Genomic DNA, 23,647 nt, shown 5'->3' with positions numbered 1-23,647 from the left:
TTATGGACTTAGTTGATTTTCCCTCTAATTTTAAAGTTAAATCAGAAGAAAAGCTTGAAAGAAAAATATAGAAAGACAGCTTCATAAAGGGAAAGGCATACTTGAGGCACATAATAGAGACATACTGATGATCCCATGTCTTAACATGAAATCATGCCTCAAGTGCCTATAGAATTTTTATTAAATTGGAATGATTAGCACCAATCTTCAAACCTTACGTAGACTAGAGAAACCAAATTGCCATTTAATGATAAAATTTTTCCATTCCTCTTTCATTTTATTAACTGAGAAGTACATTGTAATATGTATTCTCTGAAGGAGAAGGCTAAAACTATTAAAGTTAACCTTAATTTTTTTTTCTTTTATAAGAATTTCATTTCAGAGGTATGTGTATGGGGCTAGAGAATAATTAAAACAAGATGGCCCAGATGCCCTTAATTCTAGATATGTTCTGAATTTAACAGCAACAACAAAAAAAAGCAGACCTAAACAGAAGACTAATATCCCTTTTAAAAGGGATTTTGCATTACACAAAAGGATATAGTATAGGATTATTTTAAATAAACTTCCTGGAGTAGTTTAAGTCACTTTTGCAAAGTTTGGATTTATACGCATCTATCTCTGCAATATGCCCACTCTGAATAAAAGCTAGTAAAGAGAGTATTACAAAGATGTCTGCTTTTGTATACAAACACCACTGACAGTTTTCAAAATGGAGTTTTCAGCAAAGACTTAGAAATTCCTTGCCTTTTCCCCTTGTTTTCTCACTTTGCTACAACAATCATTTTATGTCAATATAGATCAAATGTTTTTAATATGTAAGTATTAATTTAATAAAATTAGAAATTGAATCTTTGCATATATATTATAAAATGTGAGTTCAGATAGGTATGTTCAAATGGTGGTAGTAATATTACTACTGTTCTATAGGTCTGGATAGGTAGGTACGTGCTCTGATGAGGATGTTTTGCTTTAAAAATGAGTCCTAACCCAGCTTAGTGTTTTTAAGAGTAGTTATAATTGGGGACTTTTAGAGTTAGCCAGAAATTTTGCTAGAGTTTGGGCCTCATTGAACCTCTGCATGTAGCTTTTAGAGTGTGGCTTTAGATAGGTCTGGTGCAAGTAGTGGTAGTAGCAGAATGACTCTTTCTTTATCATGTGTGGATCTGGAGAGGTGAATGCAAACAATTCTGACCAGGATGTTTTGATTTAAAAGCTATTTGATCTTATAACTGGGCACAGCCAGAGCTTACTTACAGGTTAGTAAGTCTCCTGAGATATTGAAGTAGTAGAAACCTATTAGGGACACACCAAAAATCTAATATCTTTAAATCCCATAATTAGCCTGTAGTATTGACTTATGTGCACTTTTTAGTGTTCAGGGAAATTCCAGATAAAGGTTAGGGATGAAATCTGAAAGGGGAGGGAGGGTGACTTGAATATGGTAAAAGCATTTAGAATTCTTCAGTAAATTCTGTTAAAATTTAGATTCTTAAACAATTTTAAAGACTTAAAAACTGTTTTTATAAAATAGTTATTTGCACTTTACCTGCTGGCTTTTCCATTTGGTAGATAACATTCTGAACTCCAGCAGAGTTTTATAATCCCCACGTGCTTAAATATACTAAATGTTCTTTTTCCATTAAGGTTAATGTTCGTGAAGAAATTGAAGAGTTTTTTCCAAGAATGTGGAAGATAAATCAAGATAAAAGAAGGCTAATGAAAAGTATTAAAGATCAGAAAATTAAAATTGAATGGGGGAAAAAATTGAACAGAAGATTGGTCAGATAGAAGCACTTGAATTTTTTTTAAGGCTATTATGAATTGTTTGAATTGGGGAAGAATACACGAAGTATGAAAAAGGAAAAACTCAATGAAGAATGAAGAAAAGTAGAAAGCACGAGTGAAGTAGAATTAAAAGAATCTGGAAGAATGAATGGGTCCTAGGTTAAGTAAATGTATGGTTTATGTTCCAGTGTCTGTATGATCAAGTTGTAGATGAATTTGCATGATTGCTTAGTTAATAGCGAATTGGTGATCTGGTTCAAGTAGGGAATTATTTGAGGACAGTATGCAGTATTAACAATGGGCTATTAATGAGCTGAAATTTTTTTCTGGAGGGTGTTGCCTAACCATTTGTCTTTCAGGAGCAATCAATATAATATAATTACGGTACTTAAATGTTAGGTGTTAGGCATCTACATGACCACTGCCATTTGTAATACTGTCTTCTTTGTTAGGAGTCTCGCTCTCAGTCAAAATCTCCAGCGGGAAGTCCTGCTCGTGTAAAATCCGAGAGCAGGTCAGGATCTCGTAGTCCATCAAGGGCTTCTAAACATTCCGAATCCCACTCTCGATCAAGATCCAAATCCAGGTGAGTGTACTGGAGTTGTACTCAGGGTGTTTTCCTTAATTTTTGTTGATTTGGGGGAGAGTGGGAGGTTTTTTGTTTTGTTTTTGACTAATTCTGATTCGATTGCAGATGCCTAAAATTGTTGAACTTATCAAATTGAGCCCTTTTTAAGTGTGTATACTTGGCATAGAAATAACAGCGTGATAATGCCTTTGCCTAACTAATATGAGATTGTAGTCAAAAGGACATTTATTTATCTGTTACATATTTCTTTATAAAGTGGTATCAGAGTGATTCGCTGGAATTACTTAACTATATTACGCTTAACCTGCACTCCTGAAATATTTTATGCAGTTTCAAATTTCTCGTTCATTTATCAAATATCTAGGAAGTTTCTGCTGTTTACAAAGAGAGAACTGTCCTGAATATATGATAGCACATATTGGAAGTTCCAGCTTTTGGGGAAGCTAATACCAGCAGATCTCTTGTGCTCAGGAGTTTTGAATTTTGGGTTAAACTAGTCCTGCCAAGTTCAGCATCAGTGGAAGGTTTGGGAAGAAGTGTCACCAGGTTGTCTGAGTTGCAAACTGGTCAGTGTTAATGGAGAGTACAAAGGAAGAGCCATTCTTTTTTTTTTTTTAAACAAACAAATAATTGAAACACCAGAGAGTATTGTATTAGGTAAAAGCATACTAATTTGAATGTGTTCAATTTTTTAAAATGAGATATTTTTTTTTCTATTTTTACAATTTCTTGTTTTGTAAGAAAACTAAAGTAGTATCTTCCAGTGAACACTGACATAGGTTTAAAGATTGTTGGCAAAAAGATCCAAGAAGAAAAATTTGAGAGAGGGACCCATGCTGGGCATCTTGATTTATGCCGATAATCCCAGCTGAGGCTTCTAGCTTGAGCTCTGGGGTTCTGAGTTGTTGTGGTCCAAGGTAATTGGGGGACCTCACCAAGTCTGGTGTCATCATGGTGAGTCCTATTAGGTTTTCTAAGGGAAGGGAAATCTTTTCCAGGTTGGAAATGGAGCAAATAAAAATTACTGCCAGTTAATAGTGGGATTGGCTGCTAAGAACCTCGTAGGTTTCCTGCTGGGAAGAGATGGGACCCTGCTGTAGCCTCTTCAGCAGAGGAGTGATGCTGTAACAGAAGTAGTGTTTGAGGAAGCTCATGAGACCCTACATGGGTAAGGGACCCCTGAAGCCAAGTAATCCAATTCTCTCAACTTTATTAACAAGGAAGCTGAGGCTTAGGGAGTTTGTGATTTGTCCAGTGCTGTGCAAACTGTAGTAAACATCAATAGGCGGGATGTCAACCCAAATCCTCTGACTCTGTGGGGAGCATCAGAGAGAGAATTTTTCCCCAATAATCTAAAGGTAAATGGAGAAACTCAGAGCAGATATATAAGTATGTTGTAGGATGTTTTCAGTGATAGCCTGTTGCACTAGGTGTGGTATAAGAGAGGAGTGTCATTCTGAAGTACATGATGAGAAAAGGTGATGGGATTGTTCACTCTGCGGGGCTGGTGACAATAACAGATGGACAGTTGCCTGTGTGCTGTATGGGTAGCCTATAAAATGTAAAAACACCTGGACAAAAGCCACTGGTCCATAGATTGGGTCCTCTCCAGAGAACTATTGGAGAACATGGATATGATCTGTGAAGATAAGACATGAGTGTGAACTATGATGTGCATTAATGCAGAAAATACTGATTCTAATAAAACAACAAGTCCATTGAGGTATAGTGATATCAATACTTTATATATTGAACATAGAGGAAAGGGACTTAGGGAAACTTTGTATTTGAACTTCATTCACTTTTAGAAATTGCTTATTTTAAAGAACACAATTCTTGATTAACAGTGTATAATGGGAACCTGAGATTGCAAAAACAAAGGAAGCCAGGAAGCCAAAAAGGGCACAAATGGTCATTTGAATAAGGGGTGTGATTATTAAAACCTTTTAAACTTGGAGAAATTAATTATAACAGCAACTGTTTTATGGATACTCATTCTGATAGATTGGTTTCTCCCCTCATCTTCCTTCTTCCCTTTCTCAGGCTAAGTACATGATAAAATTTTTGGACAGCTCCATCTCATGTTTTATAAGCAAACCAAAGTTGCAGCCATCTAGAGAATGCACCTACTTAAAGAGTTCATTCAAGAAATGAGTTTAAAATATCTGCTTAAGGAAAAAAAGCAGAAAATAATAAATTTTCCATAAAAATATACATTCCAAAACTTTTGAATTAACAGCTTATTACTGCCTGCCTCGTACAGGTAAAAGTGATTCCATTCATTTACCTTAAAGATTTGATAGAAGAACACAAACTAGAATTCTTTAAAACTTAGGTAGTAGATGTTTAGATAAGAAGCCTTTTATTTTGCAGTAAAGAACATGTCCATGATGGAATACTTGTCCCTAACTGGCTGTGTGACTCAGCTTTTTAGACCTCAAGTTTTTCATGGCTGTACATTTTAATTAAGCAGTCTGTCCTTGAATACCATATTGGCATTATCAAATTAGAGAATGTTGGAGTTGAAATGAATCTTCAGTGTCATTTAGGGTCTGACCCCTAATCTTCTCTACTCCTGTAGCATTTAGTCTTTAAACACATAATCCATCAGTTACGGATTGTCATCTCTTGTTTTTGTGGTTTTGTTCATCCATCTTGATTATAAATTTCTTGCCTGTAGGGACTATGTAATTAGCTACTTCTAAATTCTCAGTACACAGTGCAGTACATAGTAATAATGCAGAGCCTTACATGTATCCTCATAGAGTTTTCTGGCTCAACAGTACCTTCTTTCTGGTCCAACATTCTCAGAGAACCAGAGAATTGCATTGACTTATCTAATGTCATAATAACCAGCTGTAGAGCTAAGTTGAAGGGAGGATTTAAAATTTGACAGGAGGGCAGTTCTAGCTGTGGTGAATGGCAAGGGTCAGCTTCTACCATTCTCTCTAGAAACCATCCATCTTGTCTTTGTTCCTTTAGCCAATTTATCCTGTATCTCCTAACTTGGGTCTCTTACTCTTTCCATACCATGCTGCTTGATAATTCAGGTTTTAGCCACAGTATGCTGAAAGGCCACCAGATGGAGAGAGAACATAGTGAAAGTTTCTGGGTGCTTGGTGCACATTGTCCATACTTATTCCCCCTTGCCTTGTGCAACTAGGACTATTCCAGACCAGAGTTGTCTCACTACATTTGTATGTCTTCAGCCTGTTCTTGTTGCTCTTCTTTGTATTTCTCTCCTTTCCCAAAATGTCAGTAGATAGAACATTTTAATTTTGTTTTTGAAAAACATTTTCTATATATAACTTTTCATTTCTTCTTCATTTCCAAATAGAATCCTTTCCTTAGCTCCTACCTAGTGAGCTATCTCTTGGGGTTTTGTTTTGTTTTGTTTTTGGCGAGGCAATTGGGGTTAAGTGACTTGCTCAGGGTCACACATCTAGTAAGTGTTAAGTATCTGAGGCCGGGATTGAATTCCGGTCCTCCTGAATCCAGGGCCAGTGCTCTATCGACTCTGCCACCTAGCTGTCCGTGAGCTATCTCTCGTAACCAAAAATGAGTAAAGAAAAAGATAGAAGAAAAAGAAAAAATCTTCTTGGAGTGTTGCACATCCATAATCTCCATCCTTTCATCAGGGAGCTGCAGGTGTCTCTTTAGGGACAAGTTTGGTCATTAGTAGAGCCTCTGATTGTTTGTTCTTTCCACGACATTGTTTGTAATCTTTGTGCTTATCTTGTGGGAGATTGTGCAGGTTCACTTTGCTTTGTTCATTTAGTCATCCCATGATGTTTCTTTGAACTTTGATATTCCCGATTTCTTACAATCACAGTCGCCTTTCACTACACTTTCAGTCGATTGGTAGGTGTCTCATTTGTTTTCAGTTCTTTACTCCTATAAAAAAGTGCTGCTGGAGACTTTCCTGTTCTTATTTCCTACTGATGAAGAACTTGACATTCATCAAGTACTTTCTGTCCCTGCGACTGGAGACACAAAAACAAAACAGTCCCTGTTCTGGGGGTGGAGGAGGTGGACCAGAACCTCAAACTTCTCCTCTACAAGGGAAACTAGCAGATATCTATCTACACAGTATTTACAAAGTGATTTTGGGTAGGTGAGAGCCCTGACAGCTGGGACTCTCAGAAAAGGCCTCTGGCCAGAGGTAGCTCTTGGCCTTGAGTCTTTAAGGAAGTTGGAGATTTCACGAGTTAGAGGTGAAGAGAGAATCATTTTTTTAATCATAAAAGTATTTTGTTATTTTCCAGTTACATATAGAAATAGTTTTCACCATTTGTTTTTATAAGATTTTGAGCTCCAAATTTTTCTCTTTTTCCTTTCCCTCCCCCCTCCCTAAGACAGATAGCAATCTGTTATAGGTTATGTGTGTACAGTCACATTAAACATACTTCTGCATTAGTCATGTTGTGAAAGAAGAATCAGAACAAAAGGGAAAAACCTCAAAAAGGAAAGAAAACAAAAAAGGGTAGAAACAGTATGGTTCAATCTGCATTCAGAATCCACAGTTCTTTTTTCTGGATGTGGAGTTTTCATTTTCTTTCATTAGTTCTTTGGAATTGTCTTGGATCATTGCATTGCTGAGAAGAGTTAAGTCTATCACAGTTGATCATCATACAATGTTGCTGTTACTGTGTACAATGTTCTTCTGATTCTGCTCACTTCCCTCAGTATCAGTCCACTTAAGTCTTTTCAGGTTTTTCTGAAATCTGCCTGCTCATCGTTTCTTATAGCACGGTAGTATTCCATTACATTCATATACCACAGCTTGTTCAGCCATTCCCCAATTGATGGGCCTCCCCTCAATTTCCAATTCTTTGCCACCACAAAGAGAGCTGCCATAAATATTTTTGTACATGTGGGTCCTTTTCCCTTTTTTATGATCTCTTTGGGATACAGACCTAGTAGTGGTATTGCTGGCTCAAACCCTTTCCCATAGCCCTTTGGGCATAGTGTGAAGAGAAAATCTCAAGGCTCGCACACGGATGGAGAGCAGCCTCAGGAAGGTTCCAGAGGCAGATGAAATGTACAGGGAACCCTAGGGAGACCATTTGGTCTAGAATGTAGAGGGCTTGGGGAGAGGGGGGATACAGCATCTCTAAAAAGAGAGGTTGGTGCCAGATTGTGAAAGTCTTTGAGTGTCCAAGGACTTGATTGGTCTTCTACATAAAGAAGAGCCACTCTGTTCTCAGGCTTCTTGAGAAGAGGGATATGTTGGTATGGGGAGGATGGACGTAGGAAATTTGGTACTTTACCTTAAGAAGCACCTGGTCAACCCCTCTCTACTTTTACAGATGAGGAAGGTGAAGCCTAGAGGGAGGGGTCAAGTAACTTGAACACAAGGCACCCAGGGAACCCATGATCAGAAGCAGTATGCCATGGACCCACGTGTGCTTCCTCCTTCTAAGCCACTAGGTCACTCCTGGTAGAAGAAAAGAGGGCAGATCACAAGGGCAAAGAAAAAGGAAAGAGAAGGAAAGTGTCAAAATTATTTAAGCATTAGACACTTCCAGTGTAGCCCATTCTGCTACTCTGGAGGAATATGGAATGTGATCCCTGTTCTCAGGACAATTTTTATGCCAAGGTTAAGAATCTTGCTTTATGAAGCACTTATTGCACAGAAAGGCAGTATGTCCTATACTGTGAAGCACAGACAGAGTGCTATAAGATTCCAAGGAGCAAATCAAGGAAGACAGCAGTTATAAACAGGAAAGGCATTTTGAACAAAATAGAATTCGGGTTGGACTTCAAAGAATGGTTAGTGTTTAGATAGGTGAAAATGAGAGTATTCCATGGGAAACCAAAGGAATGGAAACCAGTGTGGCATGGTTTGTGGATCCAAGCTGTGGATCTCTGTAGGAGAGTAACAGGAAATAAGTTTCTCTTCTCTCATCTTTGGCTCAGTCACCTTCACCTTAAGATCCCTGATCCCTAAAATGTAGACTTTACATTTAGGCTTAAAGCAAAAGCTTTACACACTTCTTCTTCCCCCACATCTAATTCACTTTGGAAAATGACTCTCCAAAAAAGGTCACTTAAAAGTTGTGTAATTCTAATGTACATTTTTAAAATCAACTTTGAAACAAGATGAATGTCAATCCACAAAAATGATGCACTTTAGATCTTCTCATGTTCCAGTGTGATGATAATGGTGATGTGTTAGAGTAGAGTCAGTACCAATAGAAGGCAGAGTTCTGTTGCTGTGGGTGAATTTTTCCTTTTTCTTAAGACTCTTTATTGTTGCCTAATTTCTTTTAAGCTGTGTAGCTCAAGGGTTACAGTTGGCACTTGGTGGTTCTTGAATAAAAGAGACAAAGAATATGCAAAGCACATGTTATTTCTATCATAAGAGCAATTTCAAAAGAATGTGCTTAAAGGATATTCCTTTTTTTTCTTAAAATATGTAAATAAATTACAATAATTGATTTATTCTTTTCCATCAGCATTATTTTTTATCATCAGTGAAGCTGGAAGTAATGATGCTTCTGTTATCTTTTGATCAGTATCACAAAATTATCTCCATAAGTGACTTAAGAAATTCTGAGCTAACTTCTGGTTTCAAATAAATGCAGAGATTTGGTTTTTATTTTATATTTTGCATTTTGCATTTAAGGACTCTTCAGGGTCATATTGAGGCATATATTTATGCTCATTCTTACTAAACTTATTTCTTTTAAAGGTCGAGGTCAAGAAGACATTCTCATAGACGCTACACTCGATCCAGGTCCCACTCTCATTCTCATAGGAGACGATCACGAAGTAGGTCTTATACACCAGAGTATCGTCGTCGAAGGAGCCGCAGTCATTCTCCCATGTCTAACCGGAGAAGACATACAGGCAGCAGAGTATGTGACCTTAAAGTGATTTAATTCAAATTAACACCCTACTTTTGTTCAGGTTTTATGGGGAGAGGGGAGGGGGGGATCAAGAGCAGTGATTGGTTTCCTCCCTAGGAGGATTTGGTTGGGATTTTAGGAATTAGAATTGGAGATGATCTTTTCAGTTTCCCCTCTTTAGAGATTAGGAAACTAAGGGCATTGAGGTGGGGGGAAACAAAAACTTATGTTGAGTTAATCACTGAGTAGTTTTCTAGAGGTGGTGATTGTCCTGCCAGGAGGCCTTTGCAACATGTCTTGATCTATCTCTGAGGAATACTGTACTTATAGTGGAAACAGTGCATTAGATCAGGAATTGGGATTTCTGGGGCTTTTTCTCCAGCTCTCCTATTAACTTTGGCTGTGATTTTCTGGTCCATTGGCTTACTGTAAAGCTAGAGAGATCTCAAGTAGGTAATTGAAAGTACCTTTCTGCCCTAACGTTGTAATTTACATAAATTCAAAGACCTCTTAGAATTTGCTAAAGATTTCTATTTTACCACCAGGGGGCCTCTAAGCAAAACTTTCTCTTTTCTTTCTTGTTAGACCAGGGCACTGCAGATTATATTTTGGTTCTAGGAGTTCATGTGCCCTCCTCCATTTAGGAAACAAATTAGTAGTCCTAGACATATTAGTATAGGGAAATTAGACAAATTAGTATAAGAAAACAATTTGTCATTCCTGCTGACACTGTTTAAATCTATCATTCACAAAATGTTTTGAAGTTACAGCCTTGTACAGGATATTGTAGGAAGCTATAAAGGTGAATGAGACTTTATTCCCTGAGGTAGTTGTGACACAAATGAATACAAAGTGATGTGCACAGCTGTCTACTCTGGGAAAATCTGGAGGAAATCTGTCATTCTTCTCCCCCCATGTTCCTATGCATATAGGGAACCCCCCCCCCAATTCTAGTATAGCGAATTCTCCTTGAGATTCATCTTTGACTTAAAAATATAAATATGTTGATTCTTTTCCCTAGCTAATGTCCTCTTCTCATAATTGTCTTTTTTTTCTTACATAATTGTCTTTTTAAGACAAATTGGGAAGATTTGGAACTCAAAATCTTATGAGAATGAGTGTTGAAAACTCTCTTTATATGTAATTGGGGGAAAATACTATTAAATGCCTGCTTCCCCCTCCCCCCCCAAAAAAATTGGGTCTGTGAAATGGATGTATCTTGATATTATGCTAAGAATGCCCCTAAATAGAGGCATCTCAATAGGTGCCAGAACTTTCTTCCTCTAGTTCAATTTATGTTCAATTTACCTTTTCAGAAATAAGATTTTGAGGTTCAAATGAGTGAATGTGTATGACACTATTGTGAACTGTGGAAGAACGGTGCATTCTAGGCAAAGTGGTTTACATACAATTAAGCAGAGAACACTTTCTGACGTTTTGAACCGCCTCTCTATTTTGTTAGGCTAATCCAGACCCCAACACATGTCTGGGAGTGTTTGGCCTGAGTTTGTATACGACAGAGAGAGATCTTCGGGAAGTATTTTCCCGTTATGGACCCTTGAGTGGTGTCAATGTGGTTTATGATCAGCGAACTGGACGATCCCGAGGATTTGCCTTCGTTTATTTTGAGCGAATAGATGATTCAAAAGAGGTAGGTTTTCTATTTTCATGCTTAACATCTGTAGTACCTGGGGATTGCTAAAGGAGGTTGGCTACAAAGGTTGAACTTCATGAAAAAATGGGAGACTGGGGAGTGGTAGTTGCACTTTTAAAGTCATTTGACAACTTCTATACTTTGTGTGTGTGTGTGTGTATATATATCTTTGTGTGAGATATATATCTCAACATATTTAAGTAGTTGTGAAGTGTGTCATTTGAAAATTTATGGGGTGCCTATTTCTTTCCCAAGTTTTAGGGAATTAGCTGTGGTTTCTAATATATTGTTACTTAGAAATTAGAGGCTATAGCACCAGTTTGGGCATTAAGCATTTATTAAAAAGCATATTAATTATTAGTAAAGAGAGAGCACATGGTTAGAAGCCTTACATACCTAGGATAGAGATCAAGAGCCAGAGGGCAGTGTGGGAGAAGGAAGAGTGTGCAAAAATAGTGAGAGACCCCTCTCTAGGGTTTTTAACCTGTCTCAGGTAGAGGTGGGTTACTACACCTAGATCCAAGCTAACTGGCCAGTAACATTCAAGTCCATTGATGGACATGACTTGAGGGTGATTTTAAAGTGAGTTAACTTCCTTTGAAATTCTCCTGACTCTGGGCTGGCCTTAAGAAAGGTCAGGTAAGACTCTCTGGGTTCATTGGAACCCCATTATTTTATCACAAAACTAAATTAGTAGCATAATCTGATACATTTATCTGCAACTAGTTATATTTCTAAAAGCAGTCCAAACTCTTAGATAATATCAAACAAAAAATGGTACCAACCATAACCGAAATGTTCTTTCTTCTGTTTTGTGCTGGAGGCTGGTGTTATCAGTCATGAAAAGTAAAATGCTTATGTGAACAAATATACATTTAAGCAACTAAAATTGTATTTATAGTTTAATAGCTACAGTCATTCAGATTATTTCGAAGATAAATGCTATACTAACATAAGCAGGTCCCCTCCCTAACCCCTGAGAAGACTACAGTAGCCAGAAACTATCTCCTTTGAATTAAATTCTCCAAATGGATTATTGGGTTGTTGAGTAATTGTAAGAATAATAGTTTGACTTAAAATTATGGTGCACTTAAGAAATGGTACATTTGACACCTTTCCTGCACATAATGAGAATATGAGAATTGGAAAACGATGATAGCCTTTTGAGAACAGACCATAGCAATTGATTCCCATTATTGTATATGGTTTTTGTTTTAAAATATTAATGCCATACTTTTAAAAAATGTAAAACATTCCTTCTGAATGCAGGAAAAAAACACATTGAATGTTTAAAAGCCAGTCTTGCATAATAAGTCATAAAAAGATCAAGTTAAGAGTTAAAAAAAAAACATGAAGTGCCCATTTTATGGTTTTAGGTGCTTAGGGAGATAAAAATATAATACCTAAGACTGCCTCCAAGCTCCATTGACATTCTGTATAATGTTTCTGCATATTTAAAGGACTAACAGATGTTCACTTTATGGATTAGTCTCCACCTTCCTATTTCTCAGCAGAGGTGTAGGCAGTGGTGGCTATATGGACTCAGGAAAACCTCACCTGAATAGCCCAGTAGCAAATTTGATTGTTACTGTCATGTCCCTTTTTCTTGTGACCTAGATCATCTCTTAATTCCAGAAGCAAGGCTTTTAGAGAGAACCTTTTCAGTAGTTATATGTTCTGTTTGGTAGAATTGCAACCTGCAGGAAACCTCGTCTTGTGCAATGAGCTCTGTGAATTACATAATGAGACTGGTAGGGAAATGGTAAGAGCTGTAGATTGACTGCTGTTTTAATTATCTGCTTTAATCCCCACCTCAATTAATGAAAATCATTTGAGTTTATTTTGTAACAGACCCTAATTTCTTTTCTCCCTTTTAATTTTACATTCTATATGGATCCCCTTTCTCCCATCTATTACTTCGGCTTAGTATCAGTTCTAATTTGAGTTATTTAAAGTCATCTTAAATATTTATCCATGAATATTGTTTATACTGTGCTTCCAGTAGATCATGACATTGTGTTTCTTTCTAGGGGCAGGACCAGCCTCACACCAGTAATTTAAATGAAAATAAATGAAAAAAATATTAGGCAAAAATGTCATAGAAGACAATACCTTAAGAACAACGGACAGTTAGTTGGCTTTAACACTGCAGTGACTTTTGTGTCACTTGGGTTTGTTTCAGTGTATCGATAATATTATTATGCTAGTACTTGAAAAAATTTGAAAGTGTTTTATAGGTACATTTACATTTTAATGAAGCAAGTATTAATGTGACCACTGTGATGAGACTGTTAAAGGAAAGCCTCCTATTGTAGTTCATAGAAAGAGGGACACTTTGTACTATTTGTTCATTTGGGAGTGGAGTGTGCCACATACTCCTGTATATTTCTTTTCCCAAGTGAACATTGAAGGAGGGCTGAGCCCTGAAGGTAAGGGTGTTAGTAGACTTGTTTGAAATGGCTTTGGTGAACTTACGAATGCCAGTCTCCGTGCCACTTCACAAACTTTGATGCCCATTCTGGCTGCTCACTGGTGGGTTTTCCCCTCTTTATATTCCTTTTGGCTGTTTCCTGGTTCTGGACAGTTGAGGTGTCTATTTATAAGCTGCAGTGGAAAAACAAATAGGGCTTGAAGTTAGTAGGTGTCTTACTGTCCTGCCCCTCCCCCCCTTTTTTAAACTAATTTTTCTTTAAATTGTGTTGGGGCTTCACTACTTGAATGTGTTTAAAATTGAGTGCAACTGACCAAATGTTTGATTTGCATCACTTATCAGAAAAATTGGGGTACATGTGATGGTATTGTGTGATCATTTCTTAAACAGAATTTGAGGCAGGGGATTATTCAAGTTTTGCATTTTTGTAGTTTGTTAAAAGGATAGATAGGAAACAATTTTACAAAGAATTGATGGGATTAGCTGATAATGAAGATGGGACAGAGTTTTAGTATAAAATAGATGTTTTTTAAAAAACTTTTAAACATGTTACTGGGTTTTACTTAATGTGGTGCAGCTTAAAGAAAGCCCTTCACATAACATTGATGTAACTTATGTTTTACATAACAAAGTATTTTACATAATACTTATGCGAAGTTTTAGCTAATATAGGGTAATGATTTTCAGACCTTAACTATATATAAGTAGTGTGCGTATCGCTAGAACTGGCCAGCTTAAGACTTTGGCTTTTTAATGCTTACATAGAACTGAAATGTTGGCGTGTTAATGGCCATTTACGTCCCCCAAATAAAAAGAATAATGTTGCAGTTTTTATTTTATTTTATTTTTATTATTTCATCATTTTGGGCATTGCAGCCCCAATTTTTCTTCTTTATAGTTTTGAGTCCCAAATTTGATGCCCCCTTCCTCTCTGCCCCGCCTCTCCCAGGGGCGCGTAAGGGGTCTGATGTGGGGTCCTCTTGGCCAGGTGCTGAGGGCCGTCCGCCAGGGGGCGGTGCAGGCCAAGGAAAGGCCCGTGCATCCAGATCCATCCGACCACATGGAGGGTGGGACACAGACGGGATCTGCGGCCATGGCCTCTCATTTTACTCATTTGTGGGTTCCGATTCTGCTTATTTGATGTTTATCTGGTGGCTTTGAGGAGTCGTTAATGGGCGAGCCGCCCTGACCTGGCGGCATCATGGCGGCCATTCGGGGCGCCGCCCTGTTGTCTCTGTGGCCATGCGCTCAGTTGCTTACGCAAGTCACGTGCAGACGTGCACGTCCCTGACGCCACCATGCGTATGATTACGTGCTTCCATACGTTTCTCTGTGTAAACAGTACGTAAACGTGCGTAAGGCCAGCGTAGGCAGGCGCTGTGCGCCATCATGGCAGCCGCCTTAGCCGCCATGCTGTGTTTTTTTCCCGATGCTTTGTAATGCCGCCAGAGAGCCAGTAGCGGGCGTCCCGCCCCGTCCTGGGCCATGTGCCGTGGCAGTGAGCGGCCTGGTGCGCCAGGGGTCGCTCTTGCCACGGGAATGAGAGGTTTTCCTGGCAGCCGCCATGAGCGGACCCAGCGAGGGAGAATGGGCCGGGCGGCAGGAACCCCTAACATGGCGGCGGAGCGGGAAGAGCCTCCCCCCTCCCCATGCTATGTAGTCGTGCTGCTGCTGCCAGTACCCCGGCATAGCCGGGCTTGTGCGGCCTGGGGAGACAAAGCCGGGGCCCCTCCCTTTCTTTTGAGCCTTTAGGGGTCTGAAGAGGGGGAGTCGTGGCCCGTCAGGGAGCGGTCTGCCGCCGCCGCAGCCACGAACCCCGGATGTCCGCGGGGCCCGGCCTGGGTCAGAGTGAGACAAGGCCGTGGTACCAGGACCATGGAGGGGCCAGACCGCCCCGTCCCCCCCCCCCCTTTGTCACCTCCAGGGGGCGGGCTTGGGGGGGGTGACAGCGCGCCAATGGAGGCGATTGGCTGGGTCCGCAGGTGATTGACAGGCCTAGTGCGGCCCGCCAGACCTGGGGTGCCCCGGCAGGGGGCTGACGGGTTTTGTCTTTAAAATGAGGCTTTAAAAAGTTGGAACAATGAACGTGGATTCAGCGGAGGACCCCCCCCCCCCAAATCGGACCCCTGCCTCTGCGGGGCTGAGCGTCTACACCCGCCCCAGCTCCCCCGCAGTGTGAGTGAGCCCGGGAGGGAGGGGCCCAGGCCGCCGCCAGGGTGAGGTTTGCGGCCACCCAGCCTCGGCCTCTTTTCCCTACAGGCCATGGAGAGGGCGAATGGCATGGAGCTGGACGGCAGGAGGATCCGCGTGGACTACTCCATCACCAAGAGGGCGCACACCCCCACGCCGGGCATCTACATGGGCAGACCGACTCAGTAAGCCCGGGCGGGGCCGGGGGGTCACCCCGTAGCTCGCTTAATCCCCCGCAAATGTGCGGCTGGGTGTTGCCACGTGGGTTTCATTTCTGTGGCAGTTGCTTTTCGTTATACTAAATAGAATTTGACTTGAATTTCAACTTTTGTAAATGGGATGAAGGTACGAAAGAGGAAGTGTGGGTTAGTGGACAGAGCTGATCAGAAAGCACCCAGATTCAACCGGCTGGTTCACAAACTGACTTTGTCACCCGTGACAACTCACTTACCCTCTTCATATCCCCATGAAATTCTTTTAGACTTTTTTCCCAATCTTAATAGTACTTTATATTTTTTTTTCAGTTACATAGAAAGATAGTTTTTAACATTTGTTTTTATAAGATTTTGAGTTCCAAATCTTTCTCCCTCCCCAAGCAGTCTGATAGAGGTTATATATGTACAATCATATTAAATATATTTCTCAATTAGTCATGTTGTGAAAGAAGAGTCAGAACAAAAAGGGAAAACCTCAAAAAACAAAAATAGTAGAAACAGTATGGTTCCATCTGCATCCTGATTTCACAGTTCTTTTTTCTGCATGTGGAGAGCATTTTCCATCACGAGTCTTTTGGAATTGCTTTTAGACGCTTAAATTGCTGTGTAGGTGCAGAACTGCATTTTTGGACAGAGTTTACTCACTAGGAATTCCCCATATCAAAGAAATTAGAGGTATGAGTCTTTCCCCCCCAAAAAAGTGATGAAGACATGTGTGGTTGCTTTTTACAGGTCCCTAGCTTTGTCCTGTCTGGAAGAGCATTTTGAAATTTCAAGAACATGTATTTGGTTTGGAAAAATTGTCTGATACTTGTGAGCAGTTAACAATAGTAGTAGAGAGAACATTGAAAAAAATCCCCAAAGAGAGGAAGAAGTGAGACTTTTAAGCACTTTGGGTTTTTTTTTCAAGCCAGCATTTAAGTGCTCAAAAACAACTGATGAAAAGAAAGTTCGTCTTGTGAATGTATATTTTATCTCCTCATAGTAGTGGAGGAGGTGGTGGTGGTGGAGGTGGCGGAGGAGGTGGAGGAGGCGGTAGACGTCGTGACTCTTATTATGATCGAGGATACGATCGAGGATATGACAGATATGAAGAATATGATTACCGGTACAGGTAACAGTTTTTATTTGTGTTGAGTAACTTAATATATATGTGTATTTGTTCTACTTTAGGATTTATGTACTCTGTACATTTATAATGAAAGTTTTTACATTTAAAAATATATTTTCTAAAAGGCTTTCTATAAATTCCCATTTTCTAGTTATGTTCCCACTTATATTTAGTAGGCAAATTATTGTGAAATCATGATTTCCCTTTTTCTCTCAAAAATATATGTGTTGGGGTTGTTGGGGGAGCCAGCTAAGGGCTTCTCTGAACACTACCTTCTCTCTCTACCCCCCTCCCACCCCCAAAAAAGTGGTTTGGTGAGTTTAATGGAGGAGCCCAACACAGCCTCTTGAGGTGTTAGAGAATAAAGATTCTTCTGGGCAAATAACCCTTACTTTACAAGGGAAGAAATGGAAGGGAGGAGAGAAAAAAAAATAGATGGATTTTTCTTAATAAAGTTTATAATTTTAAATCTTAAGTTTTTCACATTTGGGAGCATTTGAGATGGAAAGGGAAAACACTGTCAAGATTCAGGGCAGGCAGAGCATTAAAACTCACTTCTTGAGCTGACTGTCACCAATATTTGTGCTAACTACTAGTTTAATTTTGTCAGCTATTTCAAGGTTAGACTAACAAATGAATGTAAGGGTGCATTACTTAGTTGCCATTTAATGCATGTAAACTTAATCCATATTAACTCATACTTTGAAAGTTAATTGCTTGATAGTTAACTTTGTTTTTATATGCCTTGACTGGTAATTCACTTGCAGTATTTTTGAGTAAATAACATGCTGCTTTGTTTCACACTGGGTTTAAATACTAAAGAGCCTTTATTTACCCACCTAAGAAACTTTGCCAAGTTTTCTCATAATATGTCATGGTAAAACTTTGCATGTCTAATATTTAATTTTGTAATGCATCTTTTTTCATTTTAATACACAATCTCTTTTAAAACATATCAGTGCTATAGAAAAATTGCCTAGAAGTGAGTAAATGATTAAAGATTCTTTTAACCAAGGTTTTGGAATCTTTGAATTGATATGATGGTTCTAATTAACACTGTCCTGGGAAAGTCATTTGGAAGAAAAAATATATTCCTGCTTCATAGAAAAATTTGATTATTTACTGGAAGCTTAAAAATACATTAATAATCATTTGGTTTTCTTATAGAAGAAGATCACCATCTCCGTATTACAGTCGTTATAGATCACGGTCAAGATCCCGTTCCTATAGCCCAAGTATGTACGGTTCAAGTATTTGTCATTCTTGTTATTGAATGCCCTTGATATTTTAAAAAATAGAGCTTTGTTAATAAAATTATGCGTGTTGTTGTTAGAATGGTATGAATAATGTTACCCAAGTCAAGATGAAATTTCAGTTCTGTAACATTTTCCCCTTTCTTTTGTAGGACGCTATTGATGAATTGAACAGTTGCTATCGAGGACTTGGATTTTTAAAATTCTTCTGGATTTCTCCAACCTTTTAATCTTCCCCACCTCTCAAGAACCCTTAAAAAAATCTTTGGTTTATTTAGAATCTACACTTTTTAAGTTGATATATTGCTGTTTTCACCCCTTTATTATATTCTGAGAGATGTAATTGTTGTAGTTTTGAGTAGTAAAACATCTTAAACAAAACTTAAAGGAAACCCCAGTGTTAATACATTTTATAAAAAAAAATTTTGTTTTTACAAAAAAAAAATTAACTCCTATCTTAATCAAATGAGGAAAGAAATTGTTTTCGAAAAGCTTGTTTTGTGTAAATTGTACACACGTTATAACAGAAATTTTCATCGACAAATAACTTGGTGTTTTGGGGGTGTTTTGTTTGTTTATTTTTGGTTAACTGTTTGCCTGTTTATTTTAAGAAAGATAGTAGCCGATCTAAAACTGTTCAGTAATGAAAAATGTCAATGTGGGGTGGCATGGAACAGTCAAATAGTTGAGTGTAGAAAGTTTGAAGCTGTAGAAGAAAAACTATTCTTGATCATTTCTTTTGAAAGGAAACAAAAATTGAACCCTCAAAATTAGGTCTCTGTTTTAGAGACGAAAAGCTTGTGGACTCCTGCACAACATATTGCATTGGAAATACATCTGTGAAACCTTGCAAATTTAATTAAAGTGTGGCTTTTGTGTGCGTGTGTGTGGTTTTTTTTTTTAAACCTTATTCCATTTAAATGTTCCCTTAATCAGTGAAGGACAACCCTTATTTATTGAATATAGCCATTTAGTTATATCATTTGCTGTTCCTAGAAATTTTGGTATTGGGATAATGGGTTAAGCAGGTTATAGTTTACAATCCTTTGAAGTGATATGTGTGGGGGGAATTTACCATAAGTCTGTTCTCATTTCAAATAAAAGTTAATTCCGTTGAAGTTGTCTCATCTTTTTATTCATACACAAATGAACAGGATTGCATAGGTCTTCTTTTCTCCTTATTATATTTTGATTAGTCTAAATTTACTGTAGTAGCAAACCTTAATTCTTGATCTTTTTTTCCTACTCTGAAAATTTCCTGCTTCTTGTCCTGTGGCCTCTGTATTTGTAAGGTATTGTGGAAAGAAGTGTATTCAAGCACCTCTGCCTCAAAACGCCTTTTGTGACCTTGATCCAGTCACCAGAGCTATGGGCCTGTTATTTCCTCATCCTTAAAATTGGGTCTGGGCTTGAACTGAAGTGCTTCAAAAGTCCTTTGAAATTCAAATCTTTTGAATCTTCACTTTCCCTTCCCACTTATTTTACCCTGATGTTAAAATGTGTTGGGCCATTCATGTTGAGAGGTACAAATTAGATTATCAAAAGGAAGCAAGAAACCTATTAGAAGGGAGATAGATTCTTTTTGGGGAAGCTCAGGACTTAACATTGGATTCTCCTTAATAGCCACCTTAGAAAACATGTTTAAAAAAAAAAAACGTTTTAGACTAATTAAATATTTATGAAGTATCTACTACAAGCTGGAGTAGGTGCTTGGGATACAATCAAACCAGCCTGTCCTCAAGAAGCTTAGATTTTACTGACAGTGGAGAGCCTTACAACAATTGGAAGATAAGCATGATTCCTACTAATTTATCTAGATGATGGACATAAGAAAGATGTAAAGAATTATGTAATCAATGGAAATTTGATGTATTTTGGTGTTTTGCTTTTTGGGGGTGTGTGTGAAAAGACTAAGAATATTGGGTTTAGGGGCAGCTAGGTGGCACAGTGGATAAAGCACCAGCACTGGCCTCAGATACTTGACACTAGCTGTGTGACCCTGGACAAGTCACTTAAGCCCCATTGCCTTGCCCCCCCCCCAAAAAAAAAGAATATTGGGTTTACCCTCTTGTTAAATGGTGAAAAGAAAGGACCCAAGTCAAGTCTCAAAATCCTGAGTTGAGGTACATTAGTAGGTTCAATAAAAGCAGCTACATGTATGTAATGATACAGATATTTAATTATGGAATTTTTTAGGAAACAGAAACTGCCCCACCTCACAATTTTATTTGAGGCTTCTGGATTTCATACAATACCATCAATGAAGACGTGATAAGAAGAAATTTGGAAATAATTCTGTCCTTTCCAAATAGTTGGGGGCTTAATTATATTATATAAGTACTAAATGCTTATGTTAATCATCTGAAAAAGTTTTGTTAACTTTAGATGAAATTGAGAAAAAAAATCCTTAATTTGTAATTTCTCTAAGACTTTTCAAGATAGATACATACTCATTGCTTCTCGTCCTATGAGGTTGCTATTAATATTCATAAATGTTTGTCAATTATATAAACTGTCAAAATTTGTGATTTCATTAAGGTGAATTTGGCCTCCATACCAATAAATTGCATTTTCTTCCCAGGTGCAGTGTTATAGGTCTTTAGTGTGTGTAATCTTCATACCTGAGAAGGTTGGTTTTTAAAACATGCTTCCTCCTCTGCCCACCCCCACTTTGTGCAGCTACATAAATTGGCCAGCCAAACCAGCAGGAGCGGGCATTTCTGCAGTCATAGGAGCTCAAAGGCCATCCAGTCCTACCTGCTCCTCGTAGAGATGAGCAAACAAGCCCTGGAGGAGCTTCCCAAGACTATCCTGGGCCCTCTTTTTCCTTTCTCTTCACACTTGGTGATCTCCTTGGCTCCCAGAAGTTTGATTCTCTCTGCAGGTGACTTTGAGATTGATTGATCTAGCTCTGTCCTTTCTCCTGAGTCCCAATCCTGCTTCACCAAGTGCCTAATGTACATTTGAAACGGGATGTCTTGTTTTCTCAAAATCATGCCAAAAGTAGAATGTAGGCCACCCCCATCCTCCCAATCACCAAAGGTCACAACCTTGATTTCCCCCTCACTATCCTGTAAATTTTTTCTCACTTCTGTCCCCTCCCCTAACAGCAGCAACCATAGTTAAGGCTCTCAGCACCTCTCCTGGTCTATTACTGGACTTCCTGTGCCTCAGCTCTCTCCCTCTGATCTATTCACCAGCTGCCAAAGTGATTTTCCGATAGATCTAACCATGACCCCCAGCCCTAATAAACTGGAGAGGCTTACTTGCTAGGATCTAGCATTTCAATGCTTTTTTTTACAAGCTGACCATTTCTGTACAGTCTTTTCAAATGTTACTCCCCTCTACCTAGGCTGTTGGTGTAGTCACAATTGTTTACTTCACATACCATACTCAATCTCCAATGTTTGTTTTTCATTGACTGTCTTTCATATATGGTATGCTCTTCCTATGCACATCTTACTCTTAGAATCCCTGGATTCCTTTAAGAATCAACTGTAGCCGGGAAGCTAGGTGGCACAGTGGATAGAGCACTGGCCCTGGATTCAGGAGTACCTGAGTTCAAATCCAGCCTCAGACACTTAACACTTACTAGCTGTGTGACCCTGGGCAAGTCACTTAACCCCAATTGCCTTACCAAAAACAAAAACAAACAAAAAAAAGAATCAACTGTAGTACCATCTCTTGTGGTACAGTAACCCATTCCACAGTAAACACCTGGGAAGCCATGCTGGAGAGACACCCAATGCATGGAACAAATGTGGGAAAGCTTTTACTCCATAGCATTCATTATCTTGCTGAACATGAGAGAATCCACACTGGAAGGAGAACGCTTGAATGGAGTGAATGTGGAAAGTCCTTAAGGCAGGAGCAAACATAAGAAAATTCCTACTAGAGATAAATTGCTTAAATCTAATGTCCGAAAAGCCCTCAGTTGGAGGGAACACAGTATAGAATATCAATAAGTTCATTCTGTTGGATGATTTACGTAAATGGGATCAGTATGGAAAAATGAATTTCAAGCCATAGGGAAACCTCCCACCTCAGAATTTGACTAGCAATAGAACAACTCTTACATGTACATTTAACGTCTTATTACATGTGGAAAATCCAAGAAATACTTCATGGAGCACAAGGTCACAGATTTTATAGAAGAGGACAGAAAGGAAAAGAGTTGTTGGGTGACTTGCCCAGGCAAGTAGGTGTATGAGGCAGTATTTGAACCCAGGTATTCCTCACACAAGGAAGCTAAGATGACTCAGAAGTTAGAGTGCTGGGCCTGGAGTCAACAAAACCTGAGTTCAGATTTCACCTCAGACACTTGCGGGATGTGTGACTTGGGCAAGTCACTTAACCTCTGCATTGGCCCACTGGAGAAGGAAATGGCAAACTAACTCCAATATCTTTGCCAAGAAAACCCCATAGACAGCACTGGCAGGCTGTGGTCTATGGAGTTGTGAAGAATTGAACATGACTCAACAAAAACGTCTCATAAGGCTACCTTACACCTATTCTGTATCTCCCCCAATAGTATATGATCTTTAAAACTTCCTCCCCAGTGCCCTGCACATAACAAGCACTTCATAAATGCACTTTGATTGTTCAACCTCACCCAGGTAGTGTCAGAGTTGGGGTTTGAGCACAGAATCTCTTAAGAGTTCAGGGAATTTCCACAGTATAATGCTGGCCTTTCAGTGATTTAAGCTGACTAGGAGATCATTTTACAGCCTGACTTTGTCTTTATTAAACTAAAACAAGTTTCAATTTGGAGTATTTTTCTTCAAACATTTTCAAACCTTTGTAAAATGTTTCTGTACACCACTGACCCAAAGTACATCCAAGAAAACTTGGAGAGAGGGAAGCATTATCAATTATAAACTTCACACAGCCCCCCAAAAAATATTACTTCATGGATTTCATTTTCTATTTCCTGGTTGTTCATAGGCAAAATCATATTTCCTGCTTTTTCAATTTCCTTTTTATTTTTTAAGTTTATAATTAGTTTGTGTTGGTTTTTTTTTTTTTGAGGGTGTGAAAAAATAAGCCTATGGTATAAATCTGGGGGCTGCAGCTCAGGAGGTACACTAGTACACTGTTGGTGGAACTGCAAATTGATCCAACCATTCTGGAAAGCACTTTGGAACTACTTTTGGCCACTACTAAGCCTATATTCCACAAAGAAATCAAGAGAAAGAGGAAAAAGAACTGCAAAAACACCTTATAGGGTCATAGGATTTAGAACCACGAATCCAGGGATGCTTAGAGTCCATGAATGAAATAAACTTTTTTATAAGTATTTCAATATTTTTGGTTTCATTTGTAGTTGTGCATGTTTTATTTCATACATTTAAAAGCATTATTCTGAGAAGAACTTCTCAGGCTTTAGATTGCCAAAGGGATCCATGAGCAGGGCAGGGAAAGTTAAGAATCCTTGGCCTCATCCATCCATCTTTTACAAATGAGGATTGGGAGTTCTGAGAGAGGAAACTATGAAGTGGGATAAGTGGAGTTCAGATCCCTGGTTCTGATTCTAAAATTAACCATTGTACCAGGCAGCCTCTCTAG

At 38.7% G+C, this 23,647-nt stretch overlaps 1 protein-coding gene across 6 annotated transcripts in view; it reads left to right on the top strand.

Moving 5' to 3' along the window:
- Positions 1-18,962, top strand: part of TRA2A (transformer 2 alpha homolog) — a 31,339-nt gene extending 12,377 nt beyond the window's left edge. Inside the window, exons 2-8 of one of the 6 annotated variants that reach the window (XM_043965742.1) lie at positions 2,241-2,374; positions 9,072-9,237; positions 10,691-10,879; positions 15,573-15,688; positions 16,704-16,826; positions 18,000-18,064; positions 18,235-18,962. In XM_043965742.1, the coding sequence (XP_043821677.1) occupies positions 2,241-2,374; positions 9,072-9,237; positions 10,691-10,879; positions 15,573-15,688; positions 16,704-16,826; positions 18,000-18,064; positions 18,235-18,245 (804 nt within the window). In that variant the 3' untranslated portion in view covers positions 18,246-18,962. Of the gene's footprint in view, positions 1-2,240; positions 2,375-9,071; positions 9,238-10,690; positions 10,880-15,572; positions 15,689-16,450; positions 16,678-16,703; positions 16,833-17,996; positions 18,065-18,234 lie in introns of those variants that run through there. The other 5 variants (XM_043965740.1, XM_043965741.1, XM_043965738.1 and 2 more) reach the window with 5 other exon arrangements.
- Positions 18,963-23,647: the final 4,685 nt, after the last annotated feature.

The sequence above is a fragment of the Dromiciops gliroides genome, chromosome 5 (genome assembly GCF_019393635.1).
Source record: "Dromiciops gliroides isolate mDroGli1 chromosome 5, mDroGli1.pri, whole genome shotgun sequence".
Taxonomy (NCBI): Eukaryota; Metazoa; Chordata; class Mammalia; order Microbiotheria; family Microbiotheriidae; genus Dromiciops; species Dromiciops gliroides.
The sequence above is the reverse complement of the archived record's forward strand: the minus strand, read 5'-3'. Positions and strand labels throughout refer to the sequence as shown.